Source organism: Rhea pennata, chromosome 3 (genome assembly GCF_028389875.1).
Source record: "Rhea pennata isolate bPtePen1 chromosome 3, bPtePen1.pri, whole genome shotgun sequence".
Lineage (NCBI taxonomy): Eukaryota > Metazoa > Chordata > Aves > Rheiformes > Rheidae > Rhea > Rhea pennata.
In genome coordinates this window covers 41140649-41164638 of record NC_084665.1, presented here as the reverse complement: position 1 = coordinate 41164638, position 23990 = coordinate 41140649, and the positions used below count along the sequence as shown (strand labels likewise).

The 23990-nt window shown below is 40.4% G+C and overlaps 1 protein-coding gene across 1 annotated transcript in view; it reads left to right on the top strand.

The window, feature by feature from the left end:
• EFCAB2 (EF-hand calcium binding domain 2) overlaps nt 1-9904 on the top strand; it is a 32579-nt gene extending 22675 nt beyond the window's left edge. The window contains exons 3-7 of the mRNA XM_062573638.1: nt 1473-1545; nt 6248-6327; nt 8006-8048; nt 8177-8243; nt 9268-9904. Coding sequence (XP_062429622.1) covers nt 1473-1545; nt 6248-6327; nt 8006-8048; nt 8177-8243; nt 9268-9383 — 379 coding nt within the window. The 3' untranslated portion in view covers nt 9384-9904. The remainder of the gene's footprint in view (nt 1-1472; nt 1546-6247; nt 6328-8005; nt 8049-8176; nt 8244-9267) is intronic.
• Nucleotides 9905-23990: the final 14086 nt, after the last annotated feature.

Below are 23990 nucleotides of genomic sequence, written 5' to 3'. Positions count from 1 at the left end.
GTGCAAGCATCAAATACGCTGTATCTATACTAGAAATAGGATGCATGGACAAGGGTTATAAAGTTGGATTGAATGTCTGACCTCACTGAAGCCAATGGCCAAACTTCCATTAATGTCCACAGAGAGCAAGCCTTCACTGAAAGTTATTGGAGTAGATGGTTTAGGTTTAGGGCTTCATAACAACTGTATGCATCACGTTGTGTTTTGCTTTGTAACTATTTTTGTGCAGCTTTTTCCTTGCTTTCGTCTCCTGTAGTGCTTCCAACATGTTTTCAGTCTGAATGGAAGCTCCTCAGAACTGCCTGAGGAGGCCCATCTAATTTTATCCATGCTTCGTGTGTCACATTTGGGACGTTACTGTTGTAAGATGATTTTATGGAGGCCATTTCTTCTCCTATCTACCATTTTTATTACACAGTCTTTTTCCACCAAATGTACTGGCCAAGGTGAAGTAACCATAGAGGCCAGAGTCATGGCTGCCAACAACATTATGGATATTTATTCAAATGCACTTGAATTTTTGTGTTGTGGAATAGAAGTAGAAGAAATACGATGCTTCTATTACTTTATGTTATCATACTATAAGTCTCACTAGTACTCTTTTTTGTAGCTTTTTTATAGTTTTTAAAACTTTTCTGTAGTTTTTTAGCTTTTGATTCTAGTCTGTGATGTCGCTGGGAAGTCCAAATTAATGTTATTTTGCAAAATATGTGGAAAAACTTAAAGAATACTTAAGTTGTTAACTTGCACCAACTGTCCAGACGTATCTGTCACAGCTGACAGATGACTTCAGATTCATACTGTGCCAGTCTCTAAATTTGCAGGATATCGTTTGTCCCTCTTTAACTTTTTGAAAGCAATGCCAGTTTGCTCAGAATTATATTCAGAACCTCAGAACAACTGCATCAGGTTCAGGAGTAAATGCAAACTATGAATATATTTTGCAGCATAAACAGGGTGGCGATAAACCAGTGCGTTGGTCTGAGCAACTGTTAGAACACAGCAGGGCTGCCCCCATTCTGCTTGGCCTTTCGTAATAGTTCCCTACGGCAGTTAGAATTTGTATTTTTGTATCATTCAACATAAATATATATTTTTTAATTTATTATCTTTCATCTCAATAGATTTAAAAGTGTTTTGTTAACTGTGTAAATACAGGTTTTGCTGAAATGAAGCATCACTGAATTAGAGGGCAGCAACTGAAAAGAAACCTGCAGAGATACTGCACCACAATGGTAAAAAAGTTTAAGGGAAAAGCCACAAGCACAATGATACTCTTCCAAAAAGTTCCAAGACGTTAATATATGCAAAAATTGACATTATTCATTAAGACATTATCTTAAAAGTCCATATTAATATGCTTGCGCATGAGTACCTGCACACACTTGTTTGTGAACTCTGAATCGATGGCTGCATTCTCCGCAGACACTCCCACATTACAGAATTACCAACAGAAATGCTCTTTTTTTCAGAGAGATCGGCTCAATTGTCAGGTCACTGGGTTGCTACCCGACTGAGGCAGAACTACACGAACTGCTTGCAGAGGTAAATGTCTCGGATGTCTCTTCCCCCCCACCCCCGTCTTAAACTTACAGAAGTTTAGAGCTTTTGCATTGCTGTGTAGGAAGCCTAAGCTCTTTTCCCAGAGGTTGGGAGCATCATGGAAGTGATTCAGGCAGGCAGGCAGTCTCTTAGGTTGCCCTGAAGCAAGCCTTTAGGCTGATACGGCAACAACACTGATAGATTAAAATGAGGAGTCGTGGGCTCTCCCAGAAGGTCACTGTGACACTGTGCCAGCAGTGTGGGGGAGGGGTTGTAGAAAATGGAGGAAAAATGTGGTTTTGGCTGATGAAAAAGGACACGCTAAACACAAGTAGATGAGGATCTGCAAACCCTAACACTGTTACTTTTTTGGATGTGTCACGGACACACTAGATGGCTAACTAATAAAAATTGATTCTTGAACTGATGTTAAAAACTGTACATCTAATTGAAAAAATGTGCCAAGGGAAGGCCTGACATGTTTTCTCCAGTGAACCTGTTATTGCTGCATCTTATATAGCCAGCCCTCTCCATTTGCTGTCCTTCCTGATGTCTCTCTCAATCTTAAGATCTCTCAGTTGTAGCTCTTACTTGATCACTTCAGCTTGTAATTGTCCGAATTCAGACATGAAGCCTAGCAAGGTCTTGTGATCCTCCCGTGCTCCCAGTGGTATGAAGGCAAAGGAACTTCCATTGCATTTCTGAAGAGTTTGTTCTTAGACTGTAATTTGTGCCTCCTCATCCCATGCTATACTGGTATTTTGTAATAGAAAGGTTGGTGTGATGGTGTCTTGGCAGAGTATGGTTAATAAAGGGGTAAAAGGAGTGGGAAAAAGAGTTTTTACATTCTTTTTGCAAACTGAAATGATGCCTGGAGGAGTGAAAGATTCAAGGGCTGGGAGGTGGGGGAAAGATTTTCTCATTTTCCAGTATATGTTGGGATACTGAGGTTTGGTCCCTCTTTCTCTTTTCTTCCTGTCCCCAGCAAAAATCTGGATTATTTCATCCCTGTCTCTCCTCAGTAGGCTTATCTGGTCTCTTTTAGTTCAGTATTTAGTGTGAAATATCTTGTTGTAAATCTTGTAAAAATGACGCAGCTGCTTCAGACGAGGAAGTGCAAAGAACCATCAGAGGGGAAAGATCTGTTAACATGATACTGCAATCTGTCTCCTCTGGTTCTGTACTCTCAGTACCAGATTGTCCCAGCTCCCTCTGACAAACAGGACAAAATGGGAAAGAGAAATTATAGCGCTTAATGTAGATGATATTTTTAGTAGGCCACAGAGATTGCTGGTTGCAGTAAATGAACTGTGCAATTGTCTCAAGAGAAACAATTGAGGAAAAGAAGGGGATGCTTTGACACTCTCCACCATCCCTGGACTGAAGGAACCAGCAGATTTGAAGGTCTTCCTCATCTGCCTCCCTGCAAAGAGATTGGATTTCTTTTATTTCAATTTTTAGTGTTACTGTAGATTTGAGATACATAATATAATGAAGTACAACACAGTGCAGCTAGGAGTGGAAGACTGTTGAGATAGATACAATGATATGGCATGCATGCAATTGTTGATTATAAAGGTAGTAAATTAAAATACAAATAAATGCAGGAAGAAAGAATATATTTAAGAATACTAGTTGACCTAAATAACACTAAATTGGAAGTTAAGTCTCAAAGGATTCATTGTGTCTGTAAATGAAACTTTGGCATAGGTAGTACCAGAAGAACACTCTTTGCAGAACCCTTTATTTATTATCTTAATCAATAATCCAATCTTAATTTATATAAGGTACCATTACTATTGACCATTTTATCGTAATCTGAATAAAGTAAAAATTGTATCTGTTGGCCAGTTTGTAATCAAGTTATTTCTCCAATATTTCTGCCCATTGTAAGCAGTGGTTCATTTCTGTCTCTCGCCTCCTGTGTGTCCCAGTCATCCATCTTCCTGTTAACCTAATTTTAGCTAAACCAGCATATGTTGCCTCCAAGTTATTTCTAGCTGAAAAAATTAGCATTTATATAATTATTTTAACTCTAAAGTTATCATATACTGTTTCCTGTATTACCTTATGCTAAAAAATATACTTAATATCATATATTTAGCCCTACTAAAAGAATTGAGATTAAATGATAGGCCTAGAGATGGTAAGGGCTGATCTGAGGGTTACCACAATGGCCTGGGGTTTGAAATCCCAGCTTCAGCGTACTGCTCTGCCCCAGACCTCCTGGGTAACTCTGGAAGATGGTTTTGTTTCTTTGTGCTTCACTTCCCCAAACATTATGTGAGTAATGATAGTATGGTTGTGAGTGTAAAGATACAAAACATAATGAGGTGCTGCAGTACAGTTTTTGTGGCAGTTGTGTACCCAAAGGAAAGAAATAGAGCAAAACTTACGGAGTTTGCACTAGTAAATGCTGCTGTTGTCGCAGCTGCTATGAAAAGGGGAGGAATTACAGACAAATGAAAGCATCATTGAGAAACGAGGTGATAGAACAACAGGAATGAGCATGAGGAGAAAGATATACTTGAAAATTTGAATGCTTACTGATTTAGGCCAGATTAATATATTCAGTGCACTCATTTGTCTATCAGTTTTTAGAAATAGGATTACTTTTAACAAATTAAGACATTGCTGGGTCTGTAGAGACACTGAAATGGTAGCTGCTCTTTCTAGATGAGTGGGAGTTGAGGTTGCTCATTCTCTCCCAGGACTAGGTCCATTGCCAGGGAGGAAATGTGTCTTCTCCACAGACTTTTTTCTGAAGGCAAAATGCAAACAGCACACCAACAGAGAGAAATCTGGATATTTGCCAGTGAGAGCTAACACTTTCACATGCTTATGTTATGGTGAGCTTTGAAGAGGTCACCTCCAGTGAGTTCTTCTAGTAGGAAAATTAGGATGTTGTTCAACTGTTTGGATGAGCAGATCTAATGGTTTTTTTGGCTCTTAAATGTGATTTGCGTAACTTACTCTCTTTATGGATGCTTTGGGTCCTTGCTTCTGGTTATTCTGCTTATATAAGACATATCTATACATTACTTATAAATAGCTACCACATTTCTTTTTCTGTCTCTGTAGACTTGTTGCCTACTACTAGTTGAAGCATAGACACTTCATAAAACATCCTTCCTAGTGATACTTCTCTCAATATTTGTGATGCATGTAATAGTTCAGTGCAGTGACTTACTGTTATGTCATTGGGAAGAAGTTAGGTTTTGCCAAGTATTTTATTGCATCTTCTCAATTGATTAAGCAGTAAAGCAAAGGATCCTGTAATGGTAAAAAGTACCATTTTATTTAGGAAGAAGTATGCAACAGCTTCATTTCCTAGCTAAAGATCCCTTCTGCTAGGCTTAGCAGACAGGAGAGGAAAAGTACTTTTTCAAGCCTATTTCCAGTCTAAAGCAGCAAGAGGTGATGGCTACCTGCCTCTGTCAGTCAAAATCCTTCAGGAACATATAGAAGAGTGCATGCAGCACCAGTTACAGCATGCAGCATATCCCCATTTAGCAACTGGATATAGCAGGCATCTCCTTCTGCTCTTACCCATCTCCTAAGAGGAAGATTTCTTACCTTAGTCTTTCCCTGGCTCACTTGGATTTCAAACTTGTGCTACTTGAGTCTTCTTTCAATCTGGCCTGTGTCTGCGGAGAGCTCAGCAGGGTGTCACTGCTGCCATGTGAGACTATAGGGCATGCATCCAGCCTAAACGCAGACAGAAACAGGCTAGCTCCATTAAGGGCACTGCTTTGGGGAATGAAACTTGAAATTTTCAGTGAAGTGATGCGCTGGTACAGTTTTTGATCATGTTTGTCTCTTCTGGAAGTACAGGAATGCAGTGAGGATGCTGCTGGAAGTCCCCAGTGCTTTTGTGGAGCTAGTCCCCTATTAATTTGAGAGGCAGGACAAAGCTTTTCTTTGTGTAGCATTTTATGGGCTGCCTTGTGAAAGTTTCAGATTGGCCTGACTCAGTTGGTCTGCCTATTTGGTCCTTCCCTCTTCAACTCTACCTGGCTATGAAACATGTGGAGGCAACAGATTACATCCTAGAGGTATACTAGGTTGGGGCTATGTCCCACTGAGCATTTTAAATGTGCCTAGAAACATCTTTGACTGTTGAAGCCAGCTGGCACAGAGCAGCCCATGTCTACCCTGGTAAATGTTTCCTGCAGACTGCCAGTGGGAGAAGCCACTGAAGTCCAAAGGCCCAAACTGGGCCTGGCGGCTGCGGGGAGAGCATTAGCTGGCATGTGCCAAACTCCTGCCAGGGAAGGTGCTAACAGTCTGCTGTTCTGGGTGATCGCTTTACACTGCTTGGGGATGTTCCAGGTCATGCTAGGCTTTACTAGCAAGATGCCACTTGCATGTTTTATTGAGTTATTAAGGAAGGTAAGAGCAGCTACTGTGTCCGAGGCTTTTGTGTGAATGGTTTCTAACCACAAGAGAGCAATGTTGAGTTGCTGAAAGATTCTGTAATAGCAGGACTGTACTTAGCCTGGGATAGGATTTCTTTCTCCAATTTCTTTCTATTTGATCAGAAGCGTTTCACTCTGATGTTTTGGTGCCGCATGATATTAAGGACCTGATATAAATATTCAAAGTCTAACTGTAAATTTAATGCAGGACCCCTCCAAATTATCTGGTTTTCCTGTGAGTTTGTTAATGAACTATCTAACCTACCTTCCTTAAGTTTTATTTGTAGGTAGAAGAAGAAGAACCCACTGGATACATTAATTTGAAAAATTTTCTTCCAGTGATGACAAGAGCACTACTTGAAAGACGGTAATGGAAAGTGGAATTTTATTCCGTACTGACTGGACTGATTCTTAAAGAAAGAGTATATCTACGATGATTTTATGTAACTAGAAGAAGTACAGATTTTATTTTTATTTTTTAAACTTAATTTACCTTAGATTGACAGTGAGGTTTTAGTTCAAAATGATTTAGTCTACAAAAAATTATATTCAGGTGATGGTATAAGTAATGCCAGCTTATAATCATGAATTGTGATAACGTGTAGCTTCTGTATTTTTAATGTGAATGAGAATTAACCAGCTATTCAGTATGTTTTGTGCATCTCTGAAAATATTTTATATGCAAATTAAGGTCATAACCATTGCTTTTTCTGTACAAATGAGTTCCAGTTACTGAGAAGCACAGTCAGTTACAGTGTATTTTTAATAAGTTGTATAAATCAGCTTCATATCTGTGTCTCAAAATAACTGCCAGGTACAGTTGAGTGTACACAATTTAGCACTCTAAAAGCTTGCTGATCTAAAAGATCTGCTAGTCTAAACAAGACTGGAACAAGAAAGCTCTGCATTATTCAGAGGCACCCTGAAATCTTTGCATGCACACAGGACCTTGCGATATTTTGCACTAGAAGCAGTATTATCTGTTGGGAAGTTATCTTTCTTTTTAAAAATGGTATCCCAGGGTTTTGGAAGATTCAGTCTTGTCCAACACTGGTAAGTTATTTTGCACACAAAAGTCCAACTGGCCTCAGTAAGAGGGCGTCACATATGAAATAACTATGAGGTTGCCCACAATTGCCTCATCGGGTCTGGGGGCTGTGGGTACAGCTTGGGGCTTTGCTCTGCTGCCTGGACCGTGAGCAGCCAGTGGGGTTTGGTCCCAGTGTGACAATTTCTTCAGGCTGCTGCAAGCATTTCAGGACCACTTTATCTTTTGGGGCATTATGTCTATAGTTTATTTACCCAAGGGCACATGAGATTTGGATCACAGAAAATATGGACTCTTTCTAGCACATTTGATGTTGAGATAGTGAAAGAGCGAGGCGGGTCCCGACAAAACAATCAAGCATTTAGAGCCTCCCTGGCCTCAACGTCTTTACTTCTCGTTAGTATTTTGGGGATTTGGTGAAAGTCTGCTAGGATGGAGGGTCTCCGCTGCTATACATGGCTTCCTTTTCCAGCAGTGGAATCAGTCACTTGTTTGCACCTGCACTTGCATGTACTCAGTTCTGCTTTCTGCCTGAAATTGTTACTGACAGACCTTTTCTTTTATAGCTCATCATTAGCTCGTTACACCTTCAAAGTCCCACTAGGTGATCTGTTGCCTAGTTACTAACCTACCTGGACAAAACTTTGTTTTCTTGGTTTGGCTACCTTCTCCTGTTCAGTGTATTGGCTTCGTGGAATGATTCAACTAGTATTGATTCTTACTAACCTCACTCAGCCAGCCCAGACATGCAGAAGCCATTCACCTGGCTCTTCAGCACAAGAAAAATGAAGCAGGAACACAGCAAAAGACATAAGAGTTAAACATACGGACAGTTCCAAGAAGTCAAGCTGGAATTAAATGTTAGATTGAGAAACTTACTAAATTCTCATAGAAAGTAGGTTTTTCCCTTTCCTTTAATGCTTCTGTTTTAGTCTTTTAAAATAGTGGAGCAGCCTTGCAAACAGTGATACTAACTGTTCTGATCCAATGGTTTCAGTTACCGGCCTATTCCAGAAGATGTTCTTCTACATGCATTTGAGGTCTGTAATTAAAAGATTGAACTACCTAATTGCTGGAAAGAATTTGCTGATTCTTGATTCTATATGGTTAAAACCACAACAATTTTATTTCTTTTTTTTTCTTTCTTTCTTTTTTCTTTTTTTTAAAGGCTTTAGATGAGAATAAACATGGATATCTTACTAAAGAGGAGCTGGTAAAATATATGACTGAAGAAGGTAACATGCTGACTAATTATTCTTGTAATATCAGTACTTAAGAAAATAAACATTATATGGGTATATGGCACCTTGAGGCCCCGATTCTGCATGCCAAAACTTGTAGGAGCAGATTCACTGTCTTCAGACAATTCTGTTCTCCTGATGAGTGGCTGCAAACTAAAACATTCCACTGGTGCATAATGCAGGGAAAGGACATTTACCTGCCTATTTGCAGATATTTTCAGATAGAGCTTGCTGTCATTAGGAATTATAATTCAATCTTATGTGGGTATTTTATGATTCTGTGCTCATCTTTGTGCTTCCTGAGGATGCGATTCTTTTTCTTTCCTCCTGTAATCTTGTAGTTTAGATTTCCAGATGTTTCAGGTAGTTTCAGTGCTCATTCATTCCTGCATTATCTTGATCTTAGTTCTAGTACCCTGTGCAAACCAAGAGATTCAAAGACCAGATTTAAGCTGTATATCATGTACTCCTCAATACTCATTGAAGAGCCGGCTTTTCTTGCATGTCTGACTCATGCATGCCTGCCTCAAGTACAAAAGGGCACTCATGCTTTGCACAAGACCTGTCTTAAGACTGGGACTGTATTCTCAAAGAAGGTTGCAGTAGGCCACCAGCAGCTTTGAAGCTCCTAAAAGGGAAGAATCAGAAGCTTTTCATGATGTTAATACTCACAAGTGAAAGGATAGGAAAAAGAGAAAATAGTACTAATGTGGCCATTGTAAGAATTCATTCTGACTGTAAAAAACAGTTGTCTTGCAATTCCTGTTGCAAATTTTGGAGTTTGTGAATTTAATGGAAATAAGAAGATCCCGGCCCTCAATCTCCTTTCCCATAGGCCAGCCAATTTGGTGTGCAGGACTTACACTTCTGAAGGTAAAGGAATTAGATTCTTGGTACTTCTCCTTTTCTCCCCTGTCTGAGGATTGAAAGGAAATCCCTGCGAGGGAAAAGCAGCATAATCTAGCAACTCTAAAAGAATATGTGTCAAGATAAAGTGTTGCTTTCTGTTCTCTTTCAGGTGAGCCCTTTACTCAGGAAGAAATGGAGGACATGCTCTCTGCTGCTCTAGATCCAGAGACAAATACTGTTCGCTACAAAGACTACATTACGCTGATGATAGTAGATGATGTTTAAGAGCTTCCCGTATAGAGTTTGAGTTACTTTTTGGTAACAGCAGGGTAGCTTGGCAGTTAGTTGAAATATGTGAAGCATAGTATAGCAAAGCTCTGCTTGTGACCTTATGCTTATAATTAAAATAAAATCTGTGTAGTTGTATTTCCTTGGGATCTGCATATGTATTGAAATATATTCACACCTTGAAAAAGAGCTCTTGACAGAAATATTATGTAAGGGCTGGAAAATAAATCATGGTATTTGGTTTGAAAAATATCAGGAAAATAATGGAGACAAAAATTACTTTACAATTGTCTTTGAAAAACTAATGGAAAAATGAGACCTGTGAAAGCAGAAAATAAGTTGGTGAGTACCTTAAGATGACTGAAAATGTGAAGGCATGCTACTAAGATACTGCTTTTATATCTAAAAGTAATCCCTGCTTTTGTTTAACTGATAAGGTATTGGGTGGATTACTACTTTTTAACTAATAGTATAGCTCAAATAAGCTTTTAGTTTCTGTCCAACTTTTGCTTACTGTAGGCAATTAAATATTTCTTTTTTCTCATACATTGACATACGTATTTTGCTTCTGTTTTAAACATACTGTTTTGTTTCTGTTTTAAACATGCAGGTACCACTCAAACTGTTGCCAGTGTCATATTTACAAACAAAGCAATCCTTGAAAACATTCCTGTTAGTATAGACAGTTGTTCCCCCAAAGTTCCCATTTCTTTACCAGTTTGAAAATCATGATCCTAAACAGTTCAAAGCTTAGGAACATTGGACTGGAATTTGATTTTTATGAACTGATCAGGCACCATCTTTTAAAAGATATTACTGTATTACTTGTTTCAACTACCCTAACTAGAGGGCCACTGCAGACCTTAGTGCTCTTATTGCCAGCTTAACTACTTTCTTGACTATTATTGTGCTGTTGTCCTTTAACTTGAGGAATTCTTCTCCCTCCCTGTTGTCTGTCCCATACCATTTTGAGATAGTTATATCCCCTCACAGCTTTCTTTTTTGAGCCAAAATATTTTTGCCTGGGGTTGGAGGACCTTTCTAATCTGTAGAGAAAATGTATCTTTTTTTTTTTTTTTTTTTTTTTTGACTGTGAGTTTCTGGAACTTCTAGATTAATTTTATACAATTCCCCACGAATTCCAGATATGCTGTAGAAGCACCTTGAACATTGTTAGTATTTCCATACTTCTACACAAAATAGCTTTCCAGAGGCCTCCTGATTTTTGTGTTTGCTTTTTTTTTTCATGTGGAATTTTGGTACATAATCTTCTAATAACTGACTAGCAGTTGCCCTCCACTAATAAGGTTTTAGTTTATGGGAGAAGATTCTGTGGTCTTGTACCCAAGGTCACCATCTTGCACCTTGCACTCCACACTTCCAACCTATTTCTATTTTTCTAATTCCCAGCCAGTTTGTTTTCACCCTGTATAGTGTCCTACCACTCCTCTGTATTAACTGCATATCCCAACTCTGTGTCATCAACAGACCTCATCAGCTGATGAAATCTGGGGTACGCTGATGCACAGAGGAATGAAGTGTTTACCCAATCTCATGTGCTTCTAGAGGCAGGGCTGAGAAGAGACCATAGGGATCCTGATGTCAGGTCTTTTGTTCTACTCATTTATTTCACTTCTTGATGATCTGCAAACTCAGAGGAGCTGTTTTCATACAGATCTGCATGAGAGCTGCTTGCTGTGCTTTACAAAGAAGGGACAATCTAAACATGGAGACAGAAGCAATCTGAGATAGATTTTTTTTTTCCTCTTTTTACTTCTCTAGCCCAAGTTGTCTTTCACTGACATTTCCCTAAACAGTAGCACAGCAAAGAGTTAATGCAGGTAAGCAATATCTGCCTAAGTCTAAGCTGGGTTTACATCTAGGAATTGCTGTTGTTCTGGTCCTAAGACACTTCACTATCCACTCTTGTTAACAAATTTACTATATATTTCATTTTTTTGTCAGTGATAATGAAAAAACATAGGTAATCATTAATCTTACAATGTGTGAAGGTGCAGGTTTTTAAAGATTAGAGGAAGAGCAACAATGACTCATTAAAGAAAGATTTTATTTTTTATTAGTTTTCTTTAGTCTGCCTTTGGAAGCTGAAATTACAGTTACTTTCCCTAGGTTGGTCTTTCTGTTTGATATACAGCAAATTACTGGATCTTTAACACAACTGGTGTGAATACAAGTCTCGTTCCTATTCTGCAGTGTGGGAGCCACTGTCAGCCGCACCGCGGCTGTCAGCAGGAGGATGCTCATGTCAGGAAATTCTTTCTTAGCTCACAGTGTTCCAGAGAGAGCACAATTTGTGTCGGTGGCGGAGTGACCCCAGACGCCTGCCTCAGCTACTGCCGCATCAAATCAGAATGCCCAAGTACAGCACAGCTGCAATTTACAGTACAGGTAGGCTTTTAGCATATATCTGTTGACATTTTTATCCTATAGTCCTCAAATGCAAGGGAAGAAAGTATCCTGGCAAGTAAGAAGTGGGATTGCAGCTGAATCTATCACAGCAGATCCTCCAGATCCTATCATCTTAGACCTTCCTCTATGGATATGCGCAGATATGACAGATAAAAAACAAGTTGCAGACTTCACTTTGGGCATAAGCAAATTCAGTTGCCTGCAGAGTTTCCATATTAGAGCTGAAGGAAGTGTCAAAAACCTATCTCGGACTCTGTGGGATCTCAAAAGTTGAGTATAGTCACACAGCAATAGTCTGACGTGCTTGTGAAGCAGCTTCCTCGTAGGTCCACCAGGAAGCTGCAGAGCAGCACAGTGCTTGGCTGCAGTGTTTTTTGCCCCTTGTCTTTCAGGACTTGCCAACACATCTGCTGTGCTGCCTGTTGTGCTGGTGGGCTGTGTGTGAAGACTCTTCGTATCTCTCTGGGACGGGCCCTGTGAGCTCCCTGAGTCTCTCTGCTCTTTCTGAATGAGCAGGAGGGAGGGCCCATGCCCCAAGGAAGGGTCTCCACATGAGGCAGCCAGTAGTGCAGAGACAACCCCCCCCCACCACAGGGACTCTGGCAGCTGGACCTCTGTCAGGCCCAGTTTTTCCTCCAAACTTCTACTGAACCTTCCCAACAGGGGCTTTAGGGAGCCATTTTGCTGTCTCTAAAAAAGAACTACTTGTTTTAAATGTGAAGGGAAAAATATGTTATTTTGACATCATCTTTGAGGTGGAGAAATTGAATTTCATCTCTGGTGCTGAGCAGTCTTGAGTTGTCTCTTGCTGCATGCCTCTCCATGCTGGTGGTTTTGACTCTTCCCTCAAGATCAGGAACCAAGATAAGTGAATGGGTTGCACCAGGGAGCCTCTAGGGAGAAGGCAGCCTAGCACCTGGAATAAATCCACACAGGGAAGCAGAGCCAAGGCTTTGAAGAAACTGGGGAAGTCAGAGGGATTTTGACCTAGTTAAAGGAGGGAGAGGGAAGGGAACTCATTAACCAGGCATAAAAAAAAAAAAAAAAAAAAAAAAAAAAAAAAAAGAAAGAAAGAAAAGAAAAAAAGAAATCAAAGAAACAAACCCTGAAAACCATCTACAAATACAACTGAATCAGCAGGTAATTTACATCACTGCTGCAAGTTGTAGAATAGACAAGACTGCACTTGTTTAAAACCTCAACTAGCTTCAGCTGTATTAGGAGATACCTGGTATATAGTGGAGACTTCTTCCTCAGTCTTACTGGTACTGTAGAGGTGTTCTTCCAGCTGTTGAGCTCACATTGGAGAGTCCAGTTACTCATATGTCAGGTAATTTTTTGCTTCTTACCTTTTTCTCATCAGCTTTAGAGTTGCTTCTCAAAAACATCTCTCTGTCTACTATTGATGGTCCCATATATATTCACATCTGAAAGCTGGAAGATTTCCCATTGTAGTACATGCCAGCATGGTATTTTCAGCTCTTTCAAACTCTTCATAGGTCATGGGTAGAAGTAAAAGTTGCATGACTTCCTTCACCAAAATGCTAAAGGGCCAGCATCAGACCTGAGGCAAGAGGAAGGGAAATGGACTGGTGACCTATGCTCCCTCCACTCACATTTTTCAGAGATAAGAGCCTGCAAAATGTTCCCCAAGTAACTGTTGTGTTAAAGCTCCTTGAACTTAACCAGTCCAGGTCGTCTTGTTGCCTTGCAGTTCCCTATAAATTTTAGCCCAAGATAGGCAAGTTCAGTAACAGTGTACAGGCTGGGGCCTGACTGCCTGTGGGCAGCTCTGTGCAGTAGGACCTGGGGTCTTTTTTGGGCAGTGTGCCCAAAAATGTGAGTATAAGCCTGCAGTGTACTATGGCAGCGAAGGAGGACAATGGCATTCTGGGATGAACAAACAGGAGCAGCATAGCCAGCAGGTGGAAAGAAGTGATTACCTCCCTCCACGCATCACTCATTACACCACATCTGGTGTAACCAGAAGTCCAGTTTTTGGCCTCCCAGTACAAGAAAGACATAGGTGAACTAAAAGCAGCTCAGTGGAGGGCTGCTAATGTGGTTGGGGCTGGAGCACTTGCCTGTGAGGAGGGGCTGGGGGAGTTAGGCTTGATCAGCCTGGAGATGAGAGGGCTTAGGGGACACCTAACAGCAGCCCCTGGTACCTATGAGCAGATTATTAAGAAGATGGAGCCAGGCTCTTCACAGTGCTGCATGGGTTGTCATTTATCACTGGATCTAGACTTGCTGTTGCTGAAATCAACACTGGCAAAACTCTTGTCATCCATAATAGGAAGGATGTAGGCCTTTGGTTTCAGGATGGAAGGCAGTGGTGAATGCTGAGCCAAGCCAAGATTGGGACTGGAATGGGACACTATGATGTTCTTTTAATTCTGTAATATGCTGTGTAAAAGGTGGGGGGCATAGTCTCCAGGCACGTGGCTGGCAGTCAGATTTCATTCTAGGTTTTGAGAGGTATTGGGCAAGTCATATAATCTCTCTGCAGCTGAACTTTCCATCTATAAAGTTAGAGTAATTATAAGAATAGGAGACAAGGAATATCTGTCTTATCTACCTGGACTGCCAACTTTCTGAATCACTACCTCTGATGTTTGCGCAGTGTCCGGTGCTATGATGTTCTGACCAAAATCGGTGCCTGTGGACCTCCCTGTCATATAATTAATAAATGTTCTCAGCCTTCAAGTCCTTTGTTTGAGGCTGTATATTCAGGTCACAACTTTTAAACAGGTCAGTCTAGAGCAAATACATTTGTTTTATTGAACACAACTCTGTTTCATAGTGTCTCATGCTGTGATAGGCTTGAATGTCAAAGTAACTGTTGAAACATTTAGTCTTATTGTTGGAGGGATTTTTTTTATTATTTTTTATATTTTTAGGGGATGTCAGAGGAATGTTACTAGGCAAGGGGACTCCTGGTTAAAAAGCTAAATAAAGATGTAGCTTGAAACAAAGCAGATTCTCCTGTTTTACCCATTTTGAATCCCTGGGGCTACTATTTGGCTTAATATGGTTCTGAAAGCCAAGAAAATGTTATTCATTATGCTCAGGAGATTGATCACAGCATTTATATCCTGAGGCCCAAATCCTGAAGTCCTTATTCAGAAAGAACTCCCATTGACTTCAAAGGAAGCTCTGTCTGCAGAAGAGCTTCAGAAATAGTGATGTAGTGGCTCACAAGGCACTGTGAAAACCTTTTAGTCTCTTTAAGAAGTCTCATTTATGGAATATCTAACAGAGATGTACAACCAGCATGCAAGTTGTCATTGAAATGACCAGAAATGTAAAACCATGGGAGCAGGTAGTTAATCTTGTTCATATTAACACAAGCAAGCAAGATTCAACAAGAGTCTGCAGACAGAACTTTTCCGTAGTGTTCGAACAGAGCCTGAGGAGTAAATCCAGGGATGCTGTTGCATAGAGGCTTACAACTACCTCTTCCTGCCATTATCCTAGAAACACTGCAGCCTTGAAACATGTCGTTTCTGTGATTTCACATATTAAACCAATTCCTTTTATTCTAGACTCTAATTATTCCTTTTAGAAGCCCTTTTAGAAAGGACTTTCCTGTTTTAAATACCCATTAAAAGTGATAGCAAAAAAGGGAACAGTTTGGAATAGGATACTTTCAGGTAGAGGAAGGCATTTGACTATTTCCTGCCAACATAGTCTCTTTCTTGCCAAGGTGGCAGCATCCTCCAGTGCAGAAGGGTTTCTAGGCTTTGTCATTGGGTATGTGATACCTTTCCCTAGAAACCAGCCTCATCATTAAAATAATTTAAGTGGAGTTTTTATGGAGGTTTGGTTTGGAAGCTGATATGCAAGAATTTGAAGACATTCTGTATTTGTAAGTTGTCCAAGTTTTATGCATTACAATAGTCAAGGCTTAGCATGATGGAATAGTAAGCTTGTGGTACACTCAAAATGGAAACTAGTAGGAAAGACTGAAACAGCCAAAAAGCCCTCAAGAGCTTAACTTTAAGGACACCTTTGAAATTGCCATTTGCATGGTTAAGTTTCATTCAACATTGCTGAGGCAAAACAAACAAAAAAACCCCACAGTAGTCAATTTTCTTATGGTGTTGGGTTGTTGCCTTGAGAAATAATGTCATTCTGCAGTGCTTCTCCAAAACACATAGGTCATTCAAATTCAACTCAGACTTGATGCGGAAGTGAAAGCTTGTCTCTAGTTCTTTGAGCTTCATGAAAGTTGCAGAGAGAAATATTTAGCTTAACTATCGAACTACAGTTTACTACTATTGGGATCAGCAGGGGAGAACTTGCTTAAGGGGTGATATGACTAGTAGTGGGAAGCAGACCACTCTATATAGAGCGCCCTTGACTAAACCCCTTTTAAAAGAAAGAAAAAGGAGGGGGGAGGAAGAGCTCCATTGCTCCACCAGTGTTCGACTTTGAGGACATGTTGCAAGACTTGCCTATTTGCATGAGGTATCTTTCACTGAGTCTACAGGATCCTGCTTGAATCCCAAATTTAGTTGCTTGAAGGCAGTTTTTCATTGACAGTATCTTTTGGCATCTCCTCCTCTGGAGGTGCAATGCTGTGTTGGTGTCTTTCACCTTTTCTATCACAGTAGCTCTAGGAGGCTCAAATCAGGAACAGTTTCATCATGGTGTAGGCTCTAAAAATAGTTTCTGATCTAAGAATAGATGCAACATAGGGTGGGGAGGACAATAAAACAAGTTACACTCTATTTTTATAGTTATACTATTTTATTTAATTACAGTATTTTTCAATTCATATAAACAAGTTATGATTTTCCTCTGTTGCTCCTTTGCCAAGACAGGTTTCTTTTTGATGTCACACCAAAGTACATACCCTGAAAGCATCTGTAAAAGTGTACTGGAAACAGAACTATAAGTAACTGTTGAATTCAAAGCATGTAACCATTAGTTTTACACTAATGCAAAGGCAGTGTTCATCCTCTTTATTTCCTGTTGGCAACGTGTGACTGGATTTCATGAATATGTTCTCACAGAAATAGTGTGGCTCCAGGGGGTAGAATTTAGTGGCCATGAAGAAAGAAGGCATGTGGAAATCTGCCCTTTGGATTTTCTCTTATAAATGATTGAAATATTTTTTTTTATCTTCTGAACCAAGAAGGGATGCAACGTCTTTTGGCAAAGTAGCATATTATAAAGTGTGCTTTCTTCAAAAATGCACCATTTCTCCAGTGGGGAATTAGTTAAAGAAGAGGATCTTTCCCAGAACTTGCTCTTTAAAATAAATAGATGAACTGTAGGGAGAGTAGCTGGCACTGCAGAATTTGTTTGCCTTTTTTTTTTTTTTTTTTTTTTTGGTAAGAAATAAATCCCTTTATATGGACTTCTCTAATTGCCTGGGACACGTTCTGTCTGGCAGAGATGATTTAGCAATACCCACAGAGAGAATGAGCTCTAGCAAGGGCATGATGATAACTCTTTTGGATGAGACAGCAGAATTTTAACAAGCACTTTCCACAGGCCCAATAAGCTTTCTCTGCAGCAGCACTGTTTCAGAAGCTGGCCATTTAAGGGGTGTGGGTGAGGGGCCATTTAAATGTTTGAGAATGAGCCCTACTTACAGGTGTTACTCTCTAACTGTAGAAGAACATGGCCATTTTGTATGCCATGCTAGCAAGCCTTTGATTGCTTCTGTTAGCAACGGTTTCTGGCTATGTTAGCTGGAAACCTAAAGCTATAAAACGCAGAGAATGACATTCTTCTATTATCTCAGGATAACACAGAAGTTGAGGAACATTGCTTAGTCCCTTCCTATTCTCACTGGGGAAACAAAGGCTTGACAGTGATACAGTCACAAGAGGAAATAATGGACGATAAACTCTAGACATTCAGGACAAACAAAAATTAGAAAAGAACAATCTGTAGGTAAATGTGTTCAGTCTCCACACCTCTAACGTGTAATTCACACCCAGGAGAGCTAACATCAATCATGTTCTGAACATGCTTACAAAAAGTGAGCTCAGGAAAACCATTTAAATTCAGTGAACAAATTCTTTATACACAAATCAAGATGTGAGGTAAAGTCCAATCAAGTGAGATTTGCCAAATAAGGTCCATACTAAATGAGAAGAACCAACACCTGTATTCAAAGACTGAGGAATGCAGAGAAACAGTGGCTGCTTGGGCTAATTTGACAACTTCAAGAGACCCATATCATGGAAATATCAGTAAAAGGAATAAATATTTAAGCAAATTCAGAACAAAGAAGCAATGATAACTGGAGAACTCTTGAAAAAATACACGGAACTCCCTCTCCAGAACAAAACACGTGTTCTCACTGACATTTATGAGCAGCTACTTGGGACAAAGATTTTGCTCTGTTTTATGCATATGCCCATTTCTTAATTTGTGAAGGTTCTGGTTTTAGAAGCTTACAGTAAATGTCAAATCTACTCTCAATTTTCATTTAAATAAAATTTGCCTCCCTCACTTCTGGTAATGGCTTAAAAAATAATATTAAATAAGTAGTGTTGGAAGACTGCAGCATGCCTTTCTAACAATATTTGCCTTCCAACAAAGGATAGTATGAACATCAAATTTTGGTTATTGCTGTTCCATTATGATTCATGTTTCTGTAATCAGTGGGGTCTGTGAGGTACACCATCAGAAACGACAGGTTGAGTAGTGGTGGAAAAAGGCAGCATGTCTGCACACACACACAGAGTTTGCCTAACCTTTTAAACCGCTGGCTCAGAATCAGATCTGTGAATCAGCTAATGACTGTACTGCAAGAAGCAAGAGAAAAAACAATGCATTCATCACTGCTAAAATTTAACTTCGTAATTTAACCTTCAGCAATGAAAATTCATAATAAGGATAATAAAAAGGGCAACAATGGGACATTCTTCCTCTTTCTTTATTGGAGCACTTTATGTTTGTCCAGCGCTCAAGTGCAGTGAGCTGAAACTGCAACTCTCCTTTGGTTATGCTATGAACTGGATATTAAACCATAAGGGAAAAGGCTTGCACCCTGAGCTTCTGCTTTGCCTACAAAACCTTTGAGCTCCACAATAGCTGTTTAAAAACAACAGATAAGACTCTGTTTGCAGGTCATTTTTAAAAAGCAGATGGATTAAATAAATTCATTTGGAAATGGCCAACTTCAGTTCTTGCTGATCACTGAGTGTTCCTCGGAACAGTGGCCTTTGCTAACCATTGCTGTACCGCATCTGAGGAGAAAGTCATGTCACTCTCCCCTGACAGCCACCACTGCAGCTGCTCCAGCAGACCCTGTTGACAAAAGCTTTCATACTGCCACTGCTATTTTACAGAAGATATTTCATATTTCCATCTCAAACAAATGGCTTTGTGGCAAACACATTCTTCTCATTCAGAATTGTAAAAGTAAGTTAAACTCTACATTCATTACTACCTTCATGTTACCAATCACGTCACTAATGTGCAGTCACACTCTGTAAGATGCCAGCTTCACTGCACATTAAGTGAGCAGCTCACAGCACTGATACTGTGGTTTTCATCTTCTTTAAGCTGCCAGGATGGGTCTCAGAATTTCCCTCTCCCTGCTTTTTTAAGAGGTATTTGCAATTCCTTTGACCATACTCAGCAAGCTCTAGGTCTCTTGTGTTCACATCATAGGCTCTATGTTCATATAAATCTGAAGTCATTTGGTTATGCCCCTCAAAATGGGAAGTATGTTCTGTATGACCTGTACATGGAAATACTTTCTGGCACATTAATACTTGTGCTGTTGGATGCAGAGGTAGGCTATTGCTGAAGGGAGTTGTGTACCACGGAAAGCAGGAAGAGTACCTACACAGTTTCACTTGTACTCGTGTATCTAGCCAACTCAATGTGAACAAGTGCAAATTAAGAGAATTGCAAGGTGTTTAGCCTAATCTAGTGTGTGGTTGTTAAGTCTGTGCTGTGCTAGAGCACTTTACTGGGGATAAATACTGCTCTGGAGGCAAACAGGTAAATGTGGTTAACCTGACCAATTTCATGGTATTGTGGAGATAAATCTCTCTTTCTCACCACTCTAACAGCTTGGACTCTGTGCTAATGGTTCTTTGAGTCATCTTTGCCTATTCTCATTCCAGGGATGTGCCAGCCATATGCAAGTAGGAAAAGCTGAGCCAACAGTGCTAAACTGTTCTTTCATCTTATCCCAATCCATCCTCACATACTGGTGCATTCAAGGGGTATTATTATTTCCAACACTGAAAGAGCAAGAGACAAACTGTGTTTTCTTCAGCTGTGCTTCAGTGGGTCAAAGATTTGTCTCGATGATTGCAATGCTTTGGCTGCCATCTTCCTCCTCCTGGAGAGAAGGCCTCATTCTGCAGGAGTTCTGGTGGTGACAACAGCATATTTTGGATGCCTGCTAATTACAGAAGTCTGCAGATCTGCCACGCATGGCTACATTCACAGATTAGAAATGGTTTCCATTTTTTGTAGAACAGTCTTTCCATTACTTATTAATTATGCCTCCACATTCCACCTTCCTGCAGGGTCTATGCTTGCCAAACTAATGCAGGGGTCAAAGGAAGTTACTTCCTTGTAAGTGAAGTTCCTTAGAACAGGCTCTTTGTACTTATCTACCTTACTGACATCTTCAAGATTCTTCTTTCAAAAAGAAGTTGGTCCTGAGAAGGAAGATCGGCAGCCTATGCCCTTTATAGTGACAGCTATGGGGTCATAGTGCACCAGCAAACATGTCTCATTAAGAAGCCACATCCTGGCTCCATCCCGTTGGCAGGTACCACAAATAAGAAAATGTAGACCCCATTTACAAGCAAGGAATTTTTTATCTGCTTAAAAGGGGCATGAAGAAGAATTTTAGGATTAGACTCCTGTTGCATGAATAAAATATGCCTTGGGTTGTGATGTGTGTGTTATCCTCATTTAGGAAGAAAAGAGCTTTAAGGCTTTTATCTTTTAAGCATTTGCTCTTATCAGCATTCCAGGTGGCTAGACCACAGAGAGCCATCTTGAATGTACCAAATGTTTTTAGTTAGCAAACTAACTTAATTTAAGTGATCCATTAAAAAAACACCTTCTTGACCCTTTTGCACAAAGGGATGTGAATAGACCATTATTCAAGACCAGTTTACAGAATCATTACTGTTAATGCTTCTACTTAACAGACATGTAAAATAACTACTGTACGTATCTGTAATGATTTCCTGCTTCACTTCTTAAAGTTTTAATATCTCCTTAGTAAATACAAAATCTGAATATCACTCTAATGCCTAATTAACCCAAGTTTCATTTCATTAGTATGCTATAAACAAAAGAGCAATAGGTGTCTAGGCAAGTACATCCCCTTTATAGTAAACAGTTCATCTTAGGAAGAGACTTGCATGTTTCTGTTTCAACACAGAAAATGGTTAACACACAAAGACACATACATACACCCTTTGCCAGGCTCCTGAATGTCATCGTGACATTCCCTTGGAGAGGACTACAATCGTGCTGTAGCCTTTGTTTTCTTGCAATTATTTGTACATGATTGGCATGGCTCCTTGTAATTCTGAAGTTGCTGTATGGCCCTATTCTATGGCTCTGTTCTATGGCCCTAGCTGCCCGTTCTTTCCCAGACTGACTCAAACTACATGTAGATATTTTTTCTTCCTGGTTTGTCAGAAACTTGTGCAACAAAGCTTCTTCACTCCCATGAGCTAACACCACTGATGAGTCAGCATTTGAGCAGTTTCCTTTTCTAAAGCACTTCCTTGAGAGGTTACAACTTCCCTTTTGAAGTAAAAGAAAATTTATTCCAGTCAAGCATGTGGAAGAATGTGAACAACTGGACAAACCTGATGTGCACAGAAAAAAAGGTAAGTAAGTCATCTATATTTGTCAGCCTAGGATGTGTGATCTCCGTGCCATTCTGAGAATCAGCTTCCTCAAAGATCAACTCTTGCAGCTGGGAATGGGATGGCTGACAGAACTGGGTGTATCCCGTACAGCTTTGCTAAGTGCACAGCTTCACAGCTGTGTGACATTTAATAGTACAGTTTCAACTTTAGAAATTTTGGCAATATTCCTTCCAGTCCCTCTGGAGCTTTCTCTGTATTCCTTAGTGATGAAAGTGTTTTCTCCATGATAAATACATCAGCTTGAAGCTAAAATAAGATGAAGCATCTCTTAATGAAACAACTTTATGTACATTCCTCTCCAGACAGTGATCCTTACATCAACTCTCACCATCACCCCCAGGCAGACTGCTGCTCTTCCTAGAAAAAAAGAGACAGAATCACTACGCTCCTTTTCTGGTCTAAGTTGCAGTAATACGCCACAGAAGCACTCCACTCTTCTCTGTTTCTCTCCCGTACTGGTTTGTTTATTTATTTGTAGGTAAACAGTCTTAAAAGAACACTCCTCCCAGGCTTGCAGTATCTCCTCCACCTAGTAGATACAATTGTCACATACACTAAATGCAGAGTAAATGTCGCAGCAGACTGCAGCCTCCCTCTGCCAACAAGAGCACAGATCAATACAAAATCACCTCAGCCTTTGGGATCCAAAAGGGATCCTGTCCTCAGGCTGCCTCCCCAATTCTGCTCTGTTCCTATTAGTCAGTAAGGAAACTCCCACTGTCCATGGCAGCGCAGGATGGCCCTCCAAACAGGCACCGAGATCTTACAGCTCCATGGCACAGATGCCAGCTCTTTCGGGCAAAAGTCTGTTTCAGCTTGCAGACTCACTAAAGAGATAACTGTGTGAGTTTACTGGCACTCAATAAACATTAAAATCATTCAAAAGTGCCCCCTCAGGTAGCAGTGCTCATCTAGGAATATTGCTGAGTATCCTTAGAAGGGAACGATCTCAGACAGCACTGCAACAATGCAGAGCAATTTTTCATCTACCTGCCACATTTTCACATTGAATATGTGACTGCTGGCCAAAACTTCTTGGTTGCAAAACAGCAGCATGACTAAAGAAACTCCTACACCATCTGCCATTTTCCAGGCTCTCACCCTGCCTGCACTCGGAGATTTGGACGTATTTAAACTACTGTAAATTCAAGTCATTACCTCACTGCGAACCAGACACAGTGCAATAACGGCAGTGGTGATGCTTACACTGTTTAAAATATCCAATTATGTTAATGGCATGGGTGAAAATTTCTTTAATATAGACAAGGCCAAACAACCTTATCCAGGTTGTTATTATAAGTAGGGAGATTGTAAGTATTCTGAAACCCTCTCCATGCATAAGGAATCATCCTAATGGGTCTGAAGTGAAGGAAACCTCTGGGAAAGAGGCAGTGAGCAGCAGCAGGGGCAGACTAAGAGACTCTTCCTCCATCAGCACAGTTGTCTGCAGAGTATTCATCTTTCTACAGTGCAGCTACGACTACTATGTTAAACTGGCTTTGTCAGACTGATGTAGCTCTGTGTCTGAACATTGCTACCAGCTGGAAGCTGGCTCAATCCAGTTGAACTTGCACCTGCTCATACAGGGGCATAAGCTAAACAGGTGCAGGCTAAGCCATTATAATCCACCTTTAAATCCAAACAAACAACCACTCACAAGGCTATAGTGATTTCATTAAAACAATTCTAATTTCCACTTACATTAAGTTGAAACTGTGTTTCTGTAGGTACCTGTCAAGGTATGGGATGGTTTCCCTCTGTCACAGTGTTTGAGAGGATAGTTATGATTCAGAAAAGAGCCACATAACTACAACCTTGGTGGGAACATGCTGCCAAGCGCAGTGTGACGCTGCTGCTGCTCCTCTGCTTCCAGAAACAGGGCACAGCCCAAGGGAACAGCCTGAAACTTTCCTAAAGCTGCAAACATGCCAGCCCTGAAATCCTGTACAGATTCCCTACCCAGGCCAGCCAGGGCACGGAGACAGCTATGGGTGCTCAGAGGCATTTCCTCCATGCTGACTTCTGTGCTTGGTGGCCAGACTGCTCATTTGTTTAAATCTGAAAGACGTTTCCATGCAGATCAGCTGTGCCCACCCAGGGCACAAGTCTCAGGGCGTCCCTCCAAGGAACAGGCATGGCTAATGCATCCCCCACTCTGGGCACCCTGCAGCTGTGCTCTCGAGTTTGAACATTACTTTACCGGCAGACACAAAAATTACAGTCTACTGCGATTATGTCTGCTCAGAAATCCTTCTGGACTCATGGGTTAGTCATGTAGCCAGAGCAAGAGAGC